General features: G+C 48.0%; 1 protein-coding gene across 1 annotated transcript; it reads right to left on the bottom strand.

The window, feature by feature from the left end:
- Nucleotides 1-1332: 1332 nt before the first annotated feature.
- INTS5 (integrator complex subunit 5) lies at nt 1333-17031 on the bottom strand. The gene is made up of 9 exons (XM_032955724.2): nt 14885-17031; nt 9737-9847; nt 9039-9272; nt 8068-8416; nt 7162-7535; nt 6338-6550; nt 5093-5278; nt 3595-3895; nt 1333-3161 (listed from the first exon to the last, which is right to left on the bottom strand). The coding sequence occupies exons 1-9, from the start codon at nt 14974-14976 to the stop codon at nt 1959-1961; spliced, it is 3063 nt and encodes a 1020-aa protein (XP_032811615.1). The 5' UTR covers nt 14977-17031; the 3' UTR covers nt 1333-1958.
- Between the last annotated feature and the right edge of the window lie 48 nt (nt 17032-17079).

The following is a 17079-nucleotide window of genomic DNA, read 5'->3' as shown; positions in this document are numbered from 1 at the left end:
CATGCGTGCCCTGGGGTAAGGTAACAAAACACAAATCATGACTTTACCTGTGCTCCCTTGACAAGTCCACGCGCAGAGTGGATGCCTGGATGGCATCCGTCTCAAATTTTTCCATGTAAATTTTGGCTACAAGCGGAGATAACGGAGAACCCATTGGGTTGCCTTCAGTTTGTAGAATGTTACATTCCAGGTGAAGTTTGTATTGGTGAGGCAGTCTCACCAGGGCCAGTACATCAGCATTCAATACTTGTTGGACCAAATCTTCAATGATTGTAATGGTATCGGGCACAGGAACTTTGGTGAACAAAGAAACTACATCGAAACTACCGAGCAAATCACCTGGGGACAGTGAGATGTCTTTAATTGACTGTATCAGGTGAAATTTTGATTTAAAGCTTTCGTGACTGCAGGGATTCATATTCTTGGTTCTTTCGGTAAAGTCACGTAGAAGGGAAACAATAAAATTATACAATGATTATTTCCCTTCTATGTGACTTTACCGAAAGAACCAAGAATATGAAGGCATGGTCGTTGTAGGGGTCCAGAGCCAGGATCAGCTGAAAGAGGTCTCTCCCTCCTCGTCGCCGGGCGGTGTTGGATGAACCCCCGTCCCGTGCAGACAAGGGAGCCCCAAGGGATAGCCGAGGGTAGGACAATATAGAGTTCGGGGGTCCAGGGCATGGACCAAGAATGGAGAACACCTCCCTCTGGTGTGAGTTAGTGTTGTGTGAAAGTGTTAATAAACGGCAACAGCCCTTATAGTAAATCCCGTCTCCATGTGGTCTACTGCACAACACATTTAGCTGACATTGTAGCGGCTGATGAAGCAGTCATGTTATCTACATGTTCCCAATCAGATGTCGATATTTTTTGTCAATGTTGTGATTTCAAGAGTGGCTTGTCTACATGATCTAGTTCAGCACCAAGCAGTCTAATTCTCTCTGAGATCAGGGCCAAGCTAGCCCTGCACAAAATTCGTTTGGCATTGGCAGATGTGATGGCAACAGACGTTAGTGTAAATGAGATCGGTATTACCTTAGAGTCGCGGCATCTCTTCAGAAATGTGACTCGATCAGATGAGCTTTCTTGTCACGGAGTTTGTTCAAAGATCTTATGGTTATGTGGAAACCCTCCCCATAGAGGCGGTTAAATTTTGACTTTAAAAACTTTAGTGATTGCAGGAATTCATATTTGCTTCTTTCGGTAAAATCACGTAGATAGAGAATTATTAAAAAAACTGATTTTTGTGTTTGGTTTGTTGTCCTTCCCCCGTACCTCCGATTAGCATGGTTGGCTAAATTCGGTGCAAAAGAAGTTCAACGTACATATGGCTATGGTTTGGAGAGGCTTCATTAACGTCAATTATGTTCAATATATAGAAACCTTGAATTTCAGACTTAGAGAGCCAAATTGTTTAACATACATACATAAAATAACACCGACACTGCTTCCCAGAAAAGTCCTTACATTTAAAAATATCTTGTTAAATGCAAAGCATTTTGTAAAAAAAACCATCATAATTAACATAACCTTAAATAACAGTGGCACTGGTGGGAGGAACAAATGACAGTGTTGGATTATGCTCCAACTGGTAGTACTCGGCTATCAGTACAAAAGTTTCAAGTGAAAATCTGTACAGCTGTATTGTAATTGTCTGCTTCCTTACAACAGGATAGCGCTGCATTTAGATACAGAAGTAAAAATTGCTTCAACAAAGGCTCCATGATTGACAAAATGGTAGCAATGAAAAGACTTCATATATACACAGCATACAAATAATATACATCATACGTTACAATTTGAAAAGGATTTAATTATCAGTGTTGACTAATTTATGTTTGCCCGAGCCTGCCTAAGCGCACACATGGTTTTCCAAGAAAATCAGGTCTGTGGAGCCAATAATGCGGAAGACCATTAACTTACAAGTTCATTGTATGGCCTCAAAGCTCTAGAAAAACTTATATCTGAAATCTTCCGAGGAGGTGACCAAGCGTATCTATGTTCTTGTGCAGGACACTGTAGAGCTCAGTCAGGTGCTTGCCAACATCACCGTCCCTACTAAAGTCACGGTAAAACTGCCCCGCGTGCGGCTGGAATGTGAATTTCTGTGGCAGTGGCGCATTGTCCTGCACGTATTGCCAGACGGACAGCAGCAGCATGTGCACCTCGTGTGGTGTTATCAGGGCAAACAGCTCGTGCACGTTGGCCAGCACAGGTGGCAACAGCTGGCCCTCTCCCATGCTCGCAATCAGCGCCTGCGAGGCCTCCAGAGCCCAGGCCGAGTCCACGGCTCGTAGCTCGCGCGATGCTTCCCAGTGCGTCAGCAGCGTGGCAAGCAGCCCGCGCAGAAGCACCGAGCAGTAGCACAGCGCAGGCCGGCCAGATGCCACAAGCCATAGCAGCTGGAAGAGGAAGGGGTTGTCCTCAAAACGCCGCTGGATCTTGAGGTCTCGCTCCACCGTGTGTCGGGCGTGCTCCTCAGGAGGCCACGCCAGCTCGCTGTTGGTCACGTCGGGGCAGATGCTTTCAACCAGTAGCACGGCAAGAGAGCGCGCTGCCTCTGGGTTGATCGGCATGGGTGGATGCTCCTGGCGGGTGTGCTGCTGTTGCTGCTGCAGCTGCTGCGCCGCTTCGCAACCCGGCTCTGGGCGACAGGCACCCACTGTGCTGCTACTGCAGCAGCGGATGAGAAGGCTCAGTAGCCACTGTGTGTTATCCTGGCTGGGGGGCTCACGGCGTGGCTCAGTTGGTGCCTTGAGCCCACGACCAATCACGCCGGCATGGAACACAATCCATGGGCCAAGGCCGTAGTTGGCAGCAGAACCGTGCTTTCGGTTCAACGCGAGCAGGCGAGTCTGGAGGTCCTCCGAAATCGGGTCGGTGGTACGGGATGCCTCCGTCTTTCCTCCAAACAGTACGGCGTTGTCTGCATGCATGGCTCCCCTAACCAGCTGCGCGAGCACCTCCTTCTGACCACGAGATGAAACGGAGCTCAATTTGGTAAGGAGCCTGGAGCAGTGGCCTATGGCGCCTGCTTGCTTGCTGTGAAGCAGGATGAAGAAGTAGGCGGTGCCTGCACTGATGGCATTGTACAGCTGGCATACGCCAAGGGTCTTGGGAAGAGGCAGAACGGCCAGCATCGCTACACATGCCTCCGCCACCTGTGAGAGGCGAGGGTTACACACTTTAGCCAAAACATATGTAGCAAATGTGCAAATTAAATTTTAGATAGCTGAGCAAGGAACCGATAGCAGATTACTCAATTATCGCGAAAATGCTAACAGTTTTTTTTATATCACATATGTATAGTAGATGCGTCTACATAACAGCCTGTCCTCAAACTCAAACCAGTGCTTGGATTTGCTATCTTCATTATCAACCTGATTATACATTAAAAAAAGTATATTCCCCTCAAAATGTTTCCAATTGGGAAAAAAAATACCAAAACATTCCCGCAAAGCAGCATTGGTTTTAACAACTCCGGCAGTGTAATGACTCGTTAAGTCAACCCCCAACTGAACCTTAGACTCAAAACTATAACAATTATACAGACAGCCCCATGTTTTAACTGCACAGTGCAATGCAGCCATTTACCTGGCCGTCTTGGTGCAGAAGCAGCCGGCTGATTGCCTGCAGGTGCTCGCACACGGCCTCGGCAAGCGGGCGACCCGCGGGCACGGGGAGGGCCCTCTCGGCCACCCCGTCGGGTGGGTCCCACTGCAAGAGGCAGGCGAAGTTGTTGAGCAGGCAGGCCACGCGGCGAGCACTCATGTAGCCCTCGCCGCTGCACAAGACCTGCGCCACGGAGAGGCGCACGGCAGCCGGCAGAAGCCCTGTCATGGAGCACGAGAGCTCGGCATAGAGCTGCACCACCAGGCTTAGCTCCTCCGGTCCCCTGAAACAAAAATTAAATAAGTTTTTACTTGCCGACAAAGACTGGTTAATAATTTCCCCTGTGGACATCCACAACATCAAATCCACTCCGACTTTCATGAAACATTGAAAGGCCTATTTGGTCAGGCTTTCGAGCAGCTTTAAGCTTGGCTCCGCGCCTCTGGGTTGACTTGTCTATCAGAAACAAATATAATTGTGATGAATAATTGCTTCAGTATCTGTCGAGCAAAATCATGTAAAAAAATGTCTTCCCAAATTCAAACTGTGGCTGTGACGTCATGTAATAATATAAATAAATCTCAATTCAGAACTCACAAAAGCACACAAGTACTTTTGAAATCCCTTCAACTGCATCTCTTCCATACTCAGTGGTGAACCTCTCATAATCCTTGCTATAGAGGTGCTCATTATAAAGGAAGTTTGGAAATTGTGAAATTTTCAGACTGAAAATATGCGAAATTTGTGAAAATCTACGTTAACAAAGGTTATAGTTGCGCCATTGATGACCAGGCTAAGACCATCAACTTTCTACACTTCAAAACCTAGATTACACAATACATATTTTTTTGTTACTCAATAGCTACTAATAGGTAACTATTCATATACCTTTTGATTTAAAACTTTCGTGACTGCAGGGATTCATATTTTTGGTTCTTTTTACCGAAAGAACCAAGAATATTCATATACCAATAAACAAAAATAGTTAATCAATAATTTTTTGTATTAATTTAATTCTGATCAGGCCAATATGGTGTCGAGCGTAGTCTCCAACTCATATCTCGTTGGCCTCTTGATTCACGTGCAATGAAGATGGGCGATTGCCCAAAACAACAACTTTTGTAACCTTTTCCATTTAGGTCCACATTGTTATTGAAGAATATAATGACTTTTCAGTTTAATCAAGGGTGTTTGCCCAGATTCAAATCCAGGATCTAGTAAGTACTAGCTCGCATGGTATAAGCTCCATGAGCCACCCAACACGGTTGGCTACGCACAGTGCGAAAAAAGTTTAACATACATGGAATGTTTCTTTTAGACCTAAATGAACCAGTAGTGACACCATGAATCATATTACATGCACAATAAGTAGTGGCTTAGCCGAGACCATCCAAAATCACTGCACTTAACCATGTTTTATTAAAACGGTGACAAATAGGTCGTGAAAGCGTGGGAGATTAAAATACAGCAGGCAGCTCACCTTGCGAGGGACAGAGCATGGCAGAGAGCTTCCGTGGCCAAGCTCGCCCCTCCATACACACAAAGGAGGCTTAGCAGCTGCTGCAACCAGAGGTGACACTTCCAGTCGAGGCGAAGCATCTCCACGCATATTTCACCGACTCGTGACCTTAACCCGTCCAGAAAAGGCACCGATGTGTCGCTGAGCCTATGCCGGGAACACAATGTAACGTTCAATAACCCGACGCTGCATGATGTGCTTTTAGTAAAAACATTAGCGTCTTCACAAAAGGACACTCCCAGTGCTAAGTGAATGCAGTGAAAAGTCCAGGCCCTTTGGAAAGTTTCATATTTAAGTAGGAGAGACAGGTGAAAACAATGTTTAATGTATTTTGGTGGGTTCTTGCACGTTCTGCAAAGAAAAGTTTAGACCCTATAGTCCTCGTGTTCCTCAATATGTTCAAGCTTGCAGAGGAACACTCGAATAGAACAAAACACAGATCCTGAAGACTGCAGAGCATGTGGTTAGTGCATACATGCGGACAAGTTGGACAACGAGTAGACATATCAATATCACGCTACTGATAAAAATTATTCTTTTTAAACATTTAGATGGTAAATGGAAAGATTACCGTTGGTCTATTTTACAAGGTTATTCAGCCACCACAATGGATTAATTACATTTCATTTATTGGTCAGGCGTATTTTTACTGCTGTCAAAATTGCAATACACGCATTGTTTCATTTCAGCGAAACGTTTACGATTCATACTTTGTCAATCTACAGGTGGATAAAGGTCTCCAGAGGCTGAGCCAGTCACATGAGGTATTTGAATCATATTTCACCAATCTTGTCAGTGTAGGTTGGTGAATGCAGGGGCGGAGAAGATCAGGACCGGTTCAGGTATTATTGTTCATGTTAGCCATGGCCATGAATTGAACTCGGATTACCGGGATCACAGCGCAGTGTGCTCGTCACCCTGACACACAAATATAATACATAAATATTACAGTATTGTTAAACTTTTAATGCCATCTATGATCTAGGTAATGTAAATTCCTACAAAATCAAAGCTAATTAAAGACGTGCACATATCATTTGCAAAGCACAGGGGAGGTGTGAATGACTACGCCATCGTTCAACCCCCTTCATTCTTTTACTGATAATACCACACACAATCAAGTGGAATGATGACAGATCATTCTGCAGAGTGCACTTTTGGTTCCCAAAGTTTCTCTCCACCAATAAAAGGGCAGGTGCACCACACCGGTTGTTTGGCCGGTTGTAGACCATCTTGTGCAGGTTGAGCAGCAGTAGCTGCAGGATTCTCTCGCAGGTGTCGCGCACGCCGCTTGGCACGTCTTGCGGACCGACACGCAACGTTGCCCCTGCCACATCTTGCCCGGCCCCACTGCTCCCACTCCCGGCGACCGAAATCACGGAGGAGGGGGTGGCCATGCGCACCAGGAACTGTAAGACCCTGTCAACATAACACACACACATTCATATCAATGTCATATGTATAAGGTAAAGTGTCACTGCAACATGGGCTCAGGATAAACAAAGGCAAAACAGGTCATGTCGAACCAGTCCGTTAAATAATTTGAAATGTGTGTGGGAGGAAGAATATGTAGATCTAGGACAATTATTCATGGTGGACCAGAATAAAATACATAAAGAAGCCAACAAGAATAGAACCAAGGAGTGTGGATCCTTGCAGTCACGAAAGCTTTAAATCTAGAAGCAAACAAGAGACAAAGTGCTTTTCGAAAGCTGAACTTGATAATGAAAAGTAACATGAAAGAGAAACATGACATTGACAATTACAATGTAAGAGCAAAGAACCATGAGAGATGCATGCTTGGAATAACACCGAGACAAAAAGAACAAGTAGATCAGAGATCAAATGCAATTTATGCATTATACCGGCTGTTACGAGAAGTAAATGGCTTGGGCAGGGGACTAATGACCGAGTGGCGGCCGAAGGAACACGCACAAGAGGACAACCGCCACGGAGCTGCAGTAACGATATACGTTCGTATTATGGATCACTACATCGCAAGACCGTGGATCGTCAGGCAGCGCTCGTACCTGTAGGCGCCGGCCTCGCCCGTCTGCCCCACGAGGTGCACAGCCATGCCCAGCATGTTGTCGAGCTCGTCGCGTGGCAGCGCCGTCAGCTGCTGCTGCAGGCGCTGCAGCACCGCGGCCGGCGCCAGCGCCTCCATCAGCTCCGAGGAGACGGCGCCGAGCAGCGGCGGCGACAGCGACGCCAGCTGCAGCAGGAAGGGCACCGTGGCCGCGCGCAGGCGCCCGTCGCCCGCGGGGTCGCGCCCGTCGCCGTCGGGAGGCGCGAGGCTCTCGTGGAAGAGCTTCAGCAGCTCCTGTTTGATGCTGTCGGCGTGGTGCCCTGCCAGGTGGCCCAGGATGCCCACCACCGAACCGATCTTGGCCACACGCTTGTCCTAAGACGCGTAAGCCGGCGTTAGTTTAGTTCGAATTTTGTTTTGGTCACAGTCTTAGTCTAGTTGATGACAACCTAAGTAATATTAGTCATGTATTAGTCTGTGGATATCATTAAGTATTTTTTTAAGTCTAGGAGACTAATGCAGTAAACATTCTTGTAAATGCAAAGTCGAGCCTCTACAGTCAATTCTCAATTTCCCAGGGTAACGGACATAGGAGACATGGACTGGATAAACAAAAAAAGCTTCCTCAAAACTTTTAAATATTAGGTCATAAACACACCTTAAATTGGGGTTGACGTAAAATGTCATGTTATTTTTTTGTTTCACGATTTACTTGCTGGGAATGTTTTGGTCACATGGGCAATGAGTCACTGATCCCACAATGAGTGAGGAGCAGCTAATAATTGAAACAACCTGCACCAGAAAAGGTTGCGATTATGGATGGTTAACCCGTTGATGATCCGAGAGTTAACTGCACTCAACGAAAACTCCTTCCTTTCACAACAAGGCAAGCCCCAAGAGTAATAACCTGATAGACAGGGTCCACTGCCTGCGTGCCGACTCCAGACAGGCAGAAGTCCTTGAGGCCGCAGGTGAGCACGCGGCTGATGATGGTGCTGGGGAACGACGATCCGATATGCGCCACCACCCAGTCAAAGTGTGGCGAGTGCCTGACGGACGTGTCGAGCAGCGCGCCCACGCACGCGTCCAGCGAGGGTCCATCCAACGATGCCAGGCACTGTACGTACATGTCCATGAGGGTGCGCGTCGCCTTGCAGCCCATCCAGGTCTGCAGCAGCTCGTTAAGCGAGCCCGTGTGCGGCACACCGTGGCGGCCCGCATACTTGCTGCTCAGCCGGCCCATGAGCTCCACTGACCTGCGGCAGTACCAGTGGAAGTATTACGCATTAGAGAATGTTAAGTCTTCATGATAAAGCAGGCTGAGCAATTAATAAATGATATGGATGTTTTGTTTACACTCGCAATACGCTGCAAGGTTAACTTAAGATATATGCACGTCATATGAACGTTATATTTTTTGGTAAAATTTAGGCTCTTGCAGCAAACTGAATGATAAATAACAGATGTAGAGAATAAAAACAAGACAGAAGGAATTCTTCATTAATGTTTCAACCCAGAATTCCGACAATATAATTGCTGGGTGGATAATTATTTGTATGCCCGTCCAAAGCCTAATTTATGCTTCGTGGAAGGAAAAAACAGATCAATTCTTCCTTCTTGATTTGAAGCTTTCGTGACCGCATGAATCCATACTGTTTCTTTCGGTAAAGTCACGTAAGTATAAAATAAATCATGACGTTTCGGACGCTTGTGTTGCACCTGAAACGTCGTGATTTATTTTATACCTACGTGACTTTACCGAAAGATCAATTCTTGGCAGAAAAATTACCAAATCTCCAGGTTGATGCACCATGTTGGCCCAATTTCAGCCAATACAACAACCACGGCTTCAGATGCTTCCCCTTGGACCGTACGCACCAGGCTGAGATAAGCGGGGCCCAGGCTCGCGGGTTCACGCGCACAAACTCGGCGATGGTACGGTGAGCGTCCGTCACGACGTCATCCAGGTTCAGGCTGAGGCCCAAGTTCTGCATGCCTCCACCCATGCTATGCCCAGGTTGCTCGTCCATCTCCAGCACATAGTTGCCCACGTACTCATCAAAGACACCGCACAGATGCTCCAAAACCGCGCCACGGGACGCCGGCAGGTGCCTGCGTGCACATGGAGGCGACCACGACCACAATACAAGTCTCCGACGTGTATTCTGGTTGTACCCCGGTTTTGTTCGCTATGGTGCCCATTAATCCAAACAACACTGCACAATATGAAAACCCATCACAGGTCTCCACTAATGGCAGTCATAAAACACCTTTAAAATAGCAATTCACTGGAATAAATGACAGTTATTTCATAAATTAACAATGTTAACAAGATAATGGTTGTATGAATGGTTAGTGTGTACGCATACAAGACTACCCAAATTCACCAAAAATGCATGCTGTGTTGTTCAGCACAGTGTCTGATCGTACCGAATACACCAACAATGCTAAAACCAATGGAGTGTGAACATTGCAAAAATGCAATGCAGAGGCTAGAGCATGTATGCATCTGTGTTCGAATTTTCGGAAGCTGCAATTTGCACAAGAATACACAACAACAACAAAGGAGGCAGCACCTGAGAAGCAGGAGGGCACACTTGGCGTGGTCACGCAGAGTGAGCTTGTTCCCATGCACCGGGTCCATGCCTGACAAGAAGGCCTTGATTTCATGCTGCACCTCCTGTGGGCTGTACACAACATACTGGCTTTGTTAACTATCTTTGACAGCTTGGCAGTTTTACCACAGCCATTGGTTGCTGTTTGTTTGCCACAATGTTCAGATGATGGTTTTCAAGCTGTTTAAGAGAATAAGGAGGCGATGGTTTCTGAGCTTTTTAAGTTTAATCGTGTACACGCACTTTAAACATAACAGTGTCTGTCGAAGTCACACAAACTGTCTCTGGGGTGGTCATTCATCTCAAAAAGGCAGGTCCTGCACCAGCGGTGGAAATTCCACATTCCCGTGCTTGGACTAAGCGTTGCACAGGCCGAGAATGTCAAACCTTTTCCGTACCGAGGGCCGAACTGAACTTTCAAAATAACTTTGAAAGCACGCATCCCTCAAAAGTCCCTGCTACTCTAACTGCAAGAGGCAGATGCAAGTGGCAGCAGGTGACCGAGATCGCTGTAATGGGAAACCGTGTCCATGTGGGGGGGGGGGGGAATGTCCCCTCTAGTACTCGATTAGTGCAGCCAAGCAGCTCGTCAGTGAGAGATGACCACCACTCTGTGGCCACCTCGTCAGTGAGAGATGACCACCACTTTGAGGCCACCTCGTCAGTGAGAGATGACCACCACTTCGAGGCCACCTCGTCAGTGAGAGATGACCACCACTCTGTGGCCACCTCGTCAGTGAGAGATGACCACCACTCTGTGGCCACCTCGTCAGTGAGAGATGACCACCACTTTGTGGCCACCTCGTTAGTGGGAGATGACCACCACTTTGAGGCCACCTCGTCAGTGAGAAATGAACACCACTTCGAGGCCACCTCGTTAGTGGGAGATGACCACCACTTTGAGGCCACCTCGTCAGTGGGAGATGACCACCACTTTGAGGCCACCTCGTGAGAGATGACCACCACTTTGAGGCCACCTCGTCAGTGAGAGATGACCACCACTTTGTGGCCACCTCGTCAGTGAGAGATGACCACCACTTTGTGGCCACCTCGTCAGTGAGAGATGACCACCACTTTCAGGCCACCTCGTCAGTGGGAGATGACCACCACTTTGAGGCCACCTCGTCAGTGGGAGATGACCACCACTTTGTGGCCACCTCGTGAGAGATGACCACCACTTTGAGGCCACCTCGTCAGTGAGAGATGACCACCACTTTGAGGCCACCTCGTCAGTGAGAGATGACCACCACTTTGTGGCCACCTCGTGAGAGATGATCACCACTTTGAGGCCACCTCGTCAGTGAGAGATGACCACCACTTTGTGGCCACCTCGTCAGTGAGAGATGACCACCACTTTGAGGCCACCTCGTCAGTGAGAGATGATCACCACTTTGAGGCCACCTCGTCAGTGGGAGATGACCACCACTCTGTGGCCACCTCGTCAGTGAGAGATGACCACCACTTTGAGGCCACCTCGTCAGTGAGAGATGACCACCACTTTGTGGCCACCTCGTCAGTGAGAGATGACCACCACTTTGAGGCCACCTCGTCAGTGAGAGATGACCACCACTTTGAGGCCACCTCGTCAGTGAGAGATGACCACCACTTTGAGGCCACCTCGTCAGTGGGAGATGACCACCACTTTGAGGCCACCTCGTCAGTGAGAGATGACCACCACTTTGAGGCCACCTCGTCAGTGAGAGAGGACCACCACTTTGAGGCCACCTCGTCAGTGAGAGATGACCACCACTTTGAGGCCACCTCGTCAGTGAGAGATGACCACCACTTTGTGGCCACCTCGTCAGTGAGAGATGACCACCACTTTGAGGCCACCTCGTCAGTGGGAGATGACCACCACTTTGAGGCCACCTCGTCAGTGAGAGATGACCACCACTTTGAGGCCACCTCGTCAGTGAGAGATGACCACCACTTTGAGGCCACCTCGTCAGTGAGAGATGACCACCACTCTGTGGCCACCTCGTCAGTGAGAGATGACCACCACTCTGTGGCCACCTCGTCAGTGAGAGATGACCACCACTTTGTGGCCACCTCGTTAGTGGGAGATGACCACCACTTTGAGGCCACCTCGTCAGTGAGAAATGAACACCACTTCGAGGCCACCTCGTTAGTGGGAGATGACCACCACTTTGAGGCCACCTCGTCAGTGGGAGATGACCACCACTTTGAGGCCACCTCGTGAGAGATGACCACCACTTTGAGGCCACCTCGTCAGTGAGAGATGACCACCACTTTGTGGCCACCTCGTCAGTGAGAGATGACCACCACTTTGTGGCCACCTCGTCAGTGAGAGATGACCACCACTTTCAGGCCACCTCGTCAGTGGGAGATGACCACCACTTTGAGGCCACCTCGTCAGTGGGAGATGACCACCACTTTGTGGCCACCTCGTGAGAGATGACCACCACTTTGAGGCCACCTCGTCAGTGAGAGATGACCACCACTTTGAGGCCACCTCGTCAGTGAGAGATGACCACCACTTTGTGGCCACCTCGTGAGAGATGATCACCACTTTGAGGCCACCTCGTCAGTGAGAGATGACCACCACTTTGTGGCCACCTCGTCAGTGAGAGATGACCACCACTTTGAGGCCACCTCGTCAGTGAGAGATGATCACCACTTTGAGGCCACCTCGTCAGTGGGAGATGACCACCACTCTGTGGCCACCTCGTCAGTGAGAGATGACCACCACTCTGAGGCCACCTCGTCAGTGAGAGATGACCACCACTTTGTGGCCACCTCGTCAGTGAGAGATGACCACCACTTTGAGGCCACCTCGTCAGTGGGAGATGACCACCACTTTGAGGCCACCTCGTCAGTGAGAGATGACCACCACTTTGAGGCCACCTCGTCAGTGAGAGATGACCACCACTTTGAGGCCACCTCGTCAGTGAGAGATGACCACCACTCTGTGGCCACCTCGTCAGTGAGAGATGACCACCACTCTGTGGCCACCTCGTCAGTGAGAGATGACCACCACTTTGTGGCCACCTCGTTAGTGGGAGATGACCACCACTTTGAGGCCACCTCGTCAGTGAGAAATGAACACCACTTCGAGGCCACCTCGTTAGTGGGAGATGACCACCACTTTGAGGCCACCTCGTCAGTGGGAGATGACCACCACTTTGAGGCCACCTCGTCAGTGAGAGATGACCACCACTTTGTGGCCACCTCGTCAGTGAGAGATGACCACCACTTTGAGGCCACCTCGTCAGTGAGAGATGATCACCACTTTGAGGCCACCTCGTCAGTGGGAGATGACCACCACTCTGTGGCCACCTCGTCAGTGAGAGATGACCACCACTTTGAGGCCACCTCGTCAGTGAGAGATGACCACCACTTTGTGGCCACCTCGTCAGTGAGAGATGACCACCACTTTGTGGCCACCTCGTCAGTGAGAGATGACCACCACTTTCAGGCCACCTCGTCAGTGGGAGATGACCACCACTTTGAGGCCACCTCGTCAGTGGGAGATGACCACCACTTTGTGGCCACCTCGTGAGAGATGACCACCACTTTGAGGCCACCTCGTCAGTGAGAGATGACCACCACTTTGAGGCCACCTCGTCAGTGAGAGATGACCACCACTTTGTGGCCACCTCGTGAGAGATGATCACCACTTTGAGGCCACCTCGTCAGTGAGAGATGACCACCACTTTGTGGCCACCTCGTCAGTGAGAGATGACCACCACTTTGAGGCCACCTCGTCAGTGAGAGATGATCACCACTTTGAGGCCACCTCGTCAGTGGGAGATGACCACCACTCTGTGGCCACCTCGTCAGTGAGAGATGACCACCACTTTGAGGCCACCTCGTCAGTGAGAGATGACCACCACTTTGTGGCCACCTCGTCAGTGAGAGATGACCACCACTTTGAGGCCACCTCGTCAGTGAGAGATGACCACCACTTTGAGGCCACCTCGTCAGTGAGAGATGACCACCACTTTGAGGCCACCTCGTCAGTGGGAGATGACCACCACTTTGAGGCCACCTCGTCAGTGAGAGATGACCACCACTTTGAGGCCACCTCGTCAGTGAGAGATGACCACCACTTTGAGGCCACCTCGTCAGTGAGAGATGACCACCACTTTGAGGCCACCTCGTCAGTGAGAGATGACCACCACTTTGTGGCCACCTCGTCAGTGAGAGATGACCACCACTTTGAGGCCACCTCGTCAGTGGGAGATGACCACCACTTTGAGGCCACCTCGTCAGTGAGAGATGACCACCACTTTGAGGCCACCTCGTCAGTGAGAGATGACCACCACTTTGAGGCCACCTCGTCAGTGAGAGATGACCACCACTTTGAGGGCACCTCGTCAGTGGGAGATGACCACCACTTTGAGGCCACCTCGTCAGTGAGAGATGATCACCACTTTGTGGTCACCTCGTCAGTGAGAGATGACCACCACTTTGAGGCCACCTCGTCAGTGGGAGATGACCACCACTTTCAGGCCACCTCGTCAGTGGGAGATGAACACCACTTTGTAGCCACCTCGTCAGTGGGAGATGACCACCAATTCGAGGCCACAACCCCGGTTCGGTCCCCACTAAAGCGTAGTCCACGTCCTCAGGAGCCAGTGGTTGAATACGTTCGTTAAATCATTGGAGATGTGTGGGAGGAAGAATACTTGTACAGTATACCGAGGGCAATGAATAATTCGTGGTGGGCAGGGAGAAGATGCATTAAGAAGCGAACAAGAGTCAGTGCTTGTAGAAAGCTGAACTGAATCATGAAGAGTAACATGTAAAACAGAAACACGACATTGCCAATAACAGTGCAACAGCGAAGAACCACGAGAGATGAATTCTTGGAATTACTCCGAGACAGGAAGAACAAGCAGAGGTCGGATATCAAACGCCATAACGAGCCAACGCTTCCACGCGGAGTTGTTTGAGTGAGCCCAGTGCCCCGGATTAAACAAAAACAACCACAACCACGGAAGCTTCAGCAGCGAGCGGCATCCACCCGGCCAGCCAGAGGCCGCGTTGGTTGTTCACGCGGCCCTCGGAACCGATTATCGCTGCCCGTTTCCGAATGCGAGCGGGGATCCCTTCGCCAACGCCGGTCCAGACAAGACGATGACGAACCTGGCCATTGTGCTGCTGCTGTTGTTGTTGTTTGTGAACGAGAAGGGGATGGAGCCGCCAACACCGCCGCCTCCCTCCACCGCGCTCGCCATGTTCGCCGCGATGACGTCACCGCCGTGTTTCTCAGGCTTCTGTGAGCACGTGGCTCCTGCTGCTGCGCGTGGCAGTGGAATAATAAACACAGCGTGCTGCGTCTCGTGCCGTGCGGGTTGATACCGCGCTTATGAGATTCAGTGTTGTTGTATAGGTAGTGTGTGTGTCTGGAATGGATGCTGGTTTTCTTCGAGCGTAAAAAAGGAGTTTGGAAAGTTGGTTGCATTCGCTTCTCACTTCGGCCGCCTTCTAACATCCTGTGCCATTCTCGTCTTTGTGTCGGCCGGCCACGACGAGAGGTCTTCAAGTGAGAGTTCGTGTAGTCTTGCTCTTCCAGTTTGGATGGCATGCACACAATCACACTCCTGCGAGTTGTCTTTCATTTTACATTCATGAATGTGAGCATCCTTCATGTTTTCAGAAAATGTGCATTAGTTGAGGATTTAACCTCTAAATTTAAAAGTTATACAATTCTGAATAGTGCACGGCTCAGCTATGAATACGAGTGAATTCAGTTGATTATACATTTATCATTAATTGAAGCAATTACTTAACTTGCTAGTTTTAGCAGCATACTTATTTTTTTACTTAAAACTTTCGTGACTGCAGGAATTCATATTCTTTGGTTCATTCAGTAAAGTCACGTCGATAGAAAATAAGGAAAATAAATTAATAAGAAACAAAAACTCGAGACGCTTCGATAGCAAGACAAGCGGTCGTCACCAGGCGGAGCGATGACTGCTTGTGTCTTGCCATCGAAACGTCTCGAGTTTTTTTTATTGTATTCATTTTTATTTTATTATTTTCTATCTACGTTACTTTACCGAAAGAACCAAAGAATAGTATACTTATTGTTTTGGTATGGAGTAGGTGCTGATTTTTCGATAAAAAAAATATTGGGGAGGGGAATTGATGGGTTGCTTTTCTATGAAACATTCTTAAAAGATGTATCCAACTTAATAACGTGCTCTTTACACATTGTATATTCCTGAATATTCACCTTCAATAACGTGTTTATATTTAATTGCAATTCAAATAATTTATGTTTTTGCGCTTTTCATTTTATTTCAATACCTGTTTCTGATCCGTCAACAGGAAACTTTCTCACCCAGCTGTGCACATTTTTATATTCCGGTCTGAATTCAAGGACTCCTAGGTATATATCCCGCCTGTTTTTAAGTTGTCCCGTAGATTCTGCTGCAACTCCAAAATTGGTACCTTTTATTTTGCTCACTTTAATCCGCTTTGCATCCTTTATTACAATATTCTGACATTTAACCATTGATTGTTAGCACTGTATTTTGTCAAAATTATATTTTAGCTTTTTGCAATCCAATATTTGAAAAAAAACTGTCACTGAATAACTCATGAAACATAGTTCATTTTCCGACTCCCTTTAACCATCTTAGACTGCATCAATTCTCCCCCGAGCCAAATACCATTTAATAGTCTGCAAAAGGCTATGCCATTTGTAATACAATATTCATGTCTTTTCCAGAACATGATTGACGGTATGTACAGAGAACATGGTCAGTAGTGGAGAAACCCATCTTAAACCTCGGTTGCTCATGTCTCATGTAGTTGGTTGGGTACTACATTTTCTGATGTTGCAAATGACCTTTGCGATTAATTTATTTATGTACAAGAGACTCAATCGTGGAATGGTTCACCAATTATATTTCTCATCACAAACCTGACTTCAAGAATTAGACCCACTTACGTGGAAGGCTCTTTTCACTCGTATGTTAAGCGATATTCTTTGGGTCTTTCGGTAAAGTCACGTAGATAGGTCAAAATTAATTAAAATAAAATAAACAAAAAACTGCATTTCGATCACAACACAAGCGGTTGTCTTTTTCCCTCCTGATGACGATCGCTTCTGTTGTGATTGAAACGTCGTAGTTTTTTGTTTTATTAATTTGAACCTATCTACGTGACTTTACCGAAAGACCCAAAGAATATGAATTCCTGCAGCCACGAAAGCTTTAAGTCTATTATGCGATAGTTTATCGTTTGAATTGAGGTATGTAACATACGGAGTTTTTCTGTAGCTATTATTTCATCCCTGTACACTTGTTTTTGAACTATGATCACGTGGTGTT

The sequence above is a fragment of the Petromyzon marinus genome, chromosome 17 (assembly GCF_048934315.1).
Source record: "Petromyzon marinus isolate PM22_M1 ecotype Great Lakes invasive population chromosome 17, UKy_Petmar_22M1.pri1.0, whole genome shotgun sequence".
NCBI lineage: Eukaryota > Metazoa > Chordata > Hyperoartia > Petromyzontiformes > Petromyzontidae > Petromyzon > Petromyzon marinus.
This window is presented reverse-complemented; position numbering and strand designations above follow the sequence as displayed.